This window comes from Crocodylus porosus, unplaced genomic scaffold, assembly GCF_001723895.1.
Source record: "Crocodylus porosus isolate Cpor-Errol unplaced genomic scaffold, CroPor_comp1, whole genome shotgun sequence".
In the NCBI taxonomy this organism is placed as follows: domain Eukaryota; kingdom Metazoa; phylum Chordata; order Crocodylia; family Crocodylidae; genus Crocodylus; species Crocodylus porosus.
Window position 1 is genome coordinate 193312934 of NW_017728886.1, and position 3492 is coordinate 193316425.

The 3492-nt window shown below is 39.3% G+C and overlaps 1 protein-coding gene across 2 annotated transcripts in view; it reads right to left on the minus strand.

Moving 5' to 3' along the window:
- Window positions 1–642: 642 nt before the first annotated feature.
- Window positions 643–3492, minus strand: part of DSC1 (desmocollin 1) — a 44638-nt gene continuing 41788 nt past the window's right edge. Inside the window, exons 15-17 of one of the 2 annotated variants that reach the window (XM_019547350.1) lie at window positions 2191–2385; window positions 1283–1328; window positions 1103–1195 (exon numbers count right to left, since the gene is read on the minus strand). In XM_019547350.1, coding sequence (XP_019402895.1) covers window positions 1293–1328; window positions 2191–2385 — 231 coding nt within the window. In that variant the 3' untranslated portion in view covers window positions 1103–1195; window positions 1283–1292. Of the gene's footprint in view, window positions 1196–1282; window positions 1329–2190; window positions 2386–3492 lie in introns of both variants that reach the window. The other variant, XM_019547341.1, reaches the window with a different exon arrangement.

The following is a 3492-nucleotide window of genomic DNA, read 5'->3' on the forward strand; positions in this document are numbered from 1 at the left end:
AAAAAAAAAAACAATGTACAGCAAAAGCTCTGTTATCTGGCATCCCCGCGAATGGGGGATGCCAGTTAATCAAATATGCACCATCTGGTGCACTCTCTGGCGTCACTGTGCCAGGGGACAGGGAGGGGAGCCCCGCACAGGCTGCTTTGCCCTGGGCCATGGGCTGAAGAAGTGAAGGAAAAGAACTCAGCTTGCCGTGGCAAAACTGTGTCCCTCAGATGCCAGTTAGTAGAGCTTTCCAGTTAATGAAGTGCCGGATAACACAGTTTTTGCTGTACTTACATATAATGCTTATAACCTACATTCTTCATGATAGCAAGGCTGGTAGTAACTACTAGTCCAAAAGAATGTCAATAAAATTTTAAATATTATGTTACATATATACAATACTTTTTTTTTTCCTTCTGTTTTCCAACTAACATATAAAGTTTCTTCTAATAAAGTAACCTAGTATCTTCTGAAATTTTACTCCTGAAAAATTAATATTTTGGATCCCAGATTATCTAAGTCAGACACTGGTAAGGTATTCTGATATATCCCAGATATAAACTCTGGGGATATTTTGTTTGTTTGTTTTGTTTTATTTTTAATTAAAGTAAAGGGGGAAAAGTTGAATAAAATAAAGCTTTCCATCTCCAAAGCTAAATAAAAGAAATTTTTATGAATACTTAAAACTATACAGACAAACAAAGAATGGAAAATGTAATGCTAAATAGAAACCCATATTACGGTATTAAAGTAGTCATACAGAACAGTGCGTTTTAAAACTTTTATCTTGGATACAACAAATATAGGTCAATAGCTATAAAGTATGGCAAATTATGAAGGATTTAAGTTCTTGTAAAAACCCTTAATGCCTTTTGATAAACCTCTCCCCTCAGAAAGGAAAATAAAAAGTAGAATCTGCTGCATTTAAGTTCAAAATCAACTAACTTTTGATTAAGAGCAAAGTAAAACATCCATTTATTTGCAGTTTTCAGCACTGTGATAAATGCACTTATCTCCTTACACATGTTTCTGCTAATGTCCTAAACTTGGGTTCCAGCTGATCTAAAAAGTCAAGAGCTTCCTCTTCCTGCCGATCACTGCAGCAGCCTACAGAACCAGCCAGTGATCCCCTTCCTTCATAGTTATATGGAAGGACATAGTCTTCTGAATGCTTAAGCTCTTCATCCTGTCTGCACAGATGCACTTTCTGCATAGGAAGAAACAAACCCATCTAATTAGTTTTCTTAAACTGTTATCCTAAACATATAACATAAAAATAATTTTTTTGATTTACCTTTCATTGATTAATTTTTAATCAGAGTGTGTCCTTTAATGGATTCCTACATACAAAAAATGCACATGATTGGTCTATATCATTCATACTATAAAATATAAGTAATTAACACAGAAATAATTTCTACTAATCACACATGTAATAAGAATGAAGAACCTGTTTAAATAACCTGTTAATTAAAATTCATCTGAAATAGAAGTTAAAAGCTTGATTTACACACAAGTGACAGTGTCTAATTGCCAATGACTGGCGTGTTATTTTTAAGGCTGTATAACCATATACAAGCTATAAACAGCATTAATATCCAACTAGTGGAACAGAAGCAGTTAGATCAGAACTAAACAAAGAGAGACAGGGTGCATCTACACATCACCCTATGTTGCTGTAGCGATCACATAGGTTTACATGTAAATGGCAGCTACTTCTCCGTAGTGGCGCACTCCTCCGTTTTTAGCATGCTGCTACAGCAAAGTAGCAGCAAAAACTAACTATGCATCACACACACACACACCACATTATAGGCAATTACTGCACCACGCTTTAGGATGTTCAAAAGAAAGTACTAAAGCATGACAATAATAATGCTGCTATAGAGTGATGTGTAGATGCTCCCACACAGCCACAAAAATTTACATAAAACTGTCACAGTCTAAATGATCAACACTGGTGCTACTCAAAAGCTAAACAAAAAGAAGTCATGAAAACTCTCTCTAATTATACAAAATAACTGAAGAAAAGATGTTTTCCCCCTAAAGCAATAGCATTCTGAATTAGAGTGTGAGCTAACAACAGTAAAGGTAGGGGAAGCCCTCTCTAGTTTAATACATTATTCATGTTTGGAAAATACTTTTATACTAGGTATAATGTAGACAGTGGGAGCTGTGAGGAAAAACTACCAAAATACTTACTTCACCTAGACGAGAATGTGTAAAATTGTGCCATTCTGAGTAGGAGTATCTGCCTGAATCCATATTTTGCCCTCCAAAATTGTGTTGCTCTGTTCCTTGTCCAATTGTGCCCACTCCTTGTCCAATTGTGCCCAGGCCAGCCACTTGCTCGCAAGTAGTTACTGTTGTAGCTTGTAGAGGAATTATATTTGGGTCCTAGAAGCAAAGATAGTAGGGGGGCGGAAATCTACCAATGTATTTCAGGTGCACATTTTTCAAAGATAGTTGCATCATTTCTTTTTCATTATCACCTTTTTATTTTGGGTATACCATTTCAAAAGAATAAAACAACTGCACTTAAAGTAGAAGTTTTAATTCTGTGTTGTATATATTCCCTCACTTGATCAGCCTTTTCACCGACTTTTATGTATAAATGGAAAAAAATAGTCAATGCCTTAAATTTATATTGTTAAGAGGAGCTCTTGCTTTGATCACCTGAGGTAAGTGAAAAATCATTTAGGTGATCAGTGATGAGTGTGCCTCTGCCTGGCCATCTGGGCAGCTATCACCCAGAAGATGTTCCCAGTGTGCTGGCCTGCTTTGAACTGTCAAAGTATGTCCTCCTGGCCCCAGCTGACAAGGAGGTTGGCCACCTCCAGCTGGGTCCAAGGTGCCAGCTCTGAGCAGGCTCCTCTGCTTGGGTCCTGCCACTTGCCTCCCTAGCAGGAATTCTGGTATTCCCTATTGAAAACTCCAAAATCCCTGATTAAAAAAAAGTCCCAAAGTCACTCTGTAAAATAACCTGAAATTCATGTTCCTCCACAATTAAAACAAAAAGCCACTAGAGAGACAGACAGACATGAGATCAGCTGGGCAATGTTTTGTTGATGTACCTAGTGTTAAAGTAATTTGGAAGTCTACCAGTGTCTTTAGAATTCAATTTACTATGATGATAAATACCTATATGTTTTGCTGTTTGCCTTTTGGTTTTCTTACCATAGAGCAGCTAGAGCTTCCCCTGACCCCTTCACTAACTAGGATGTGGGGACAACTACTCCCTTCAGCCACAGCTCCTGGTACCAGGTCTCATCTTCTTTGGCAGCCGGGCACACAAGGAGTGTGCTGGGGGGATGTGGGTAGGTGTAGGTGGATTGTGGGGAGACTGGGGGAGCTCAGGAGGTATGGATCCCCTTCCCCCAGCAGGGTGCAGCCCCCCACACAGCTCATGGATTGCACCCCCCACAGGGGCTACAGCCCCAACGGGGGCCATATGGTCCCGACAAGGGCTACCACCCCACCTGCAGGCCCACATGCCCCACCCCC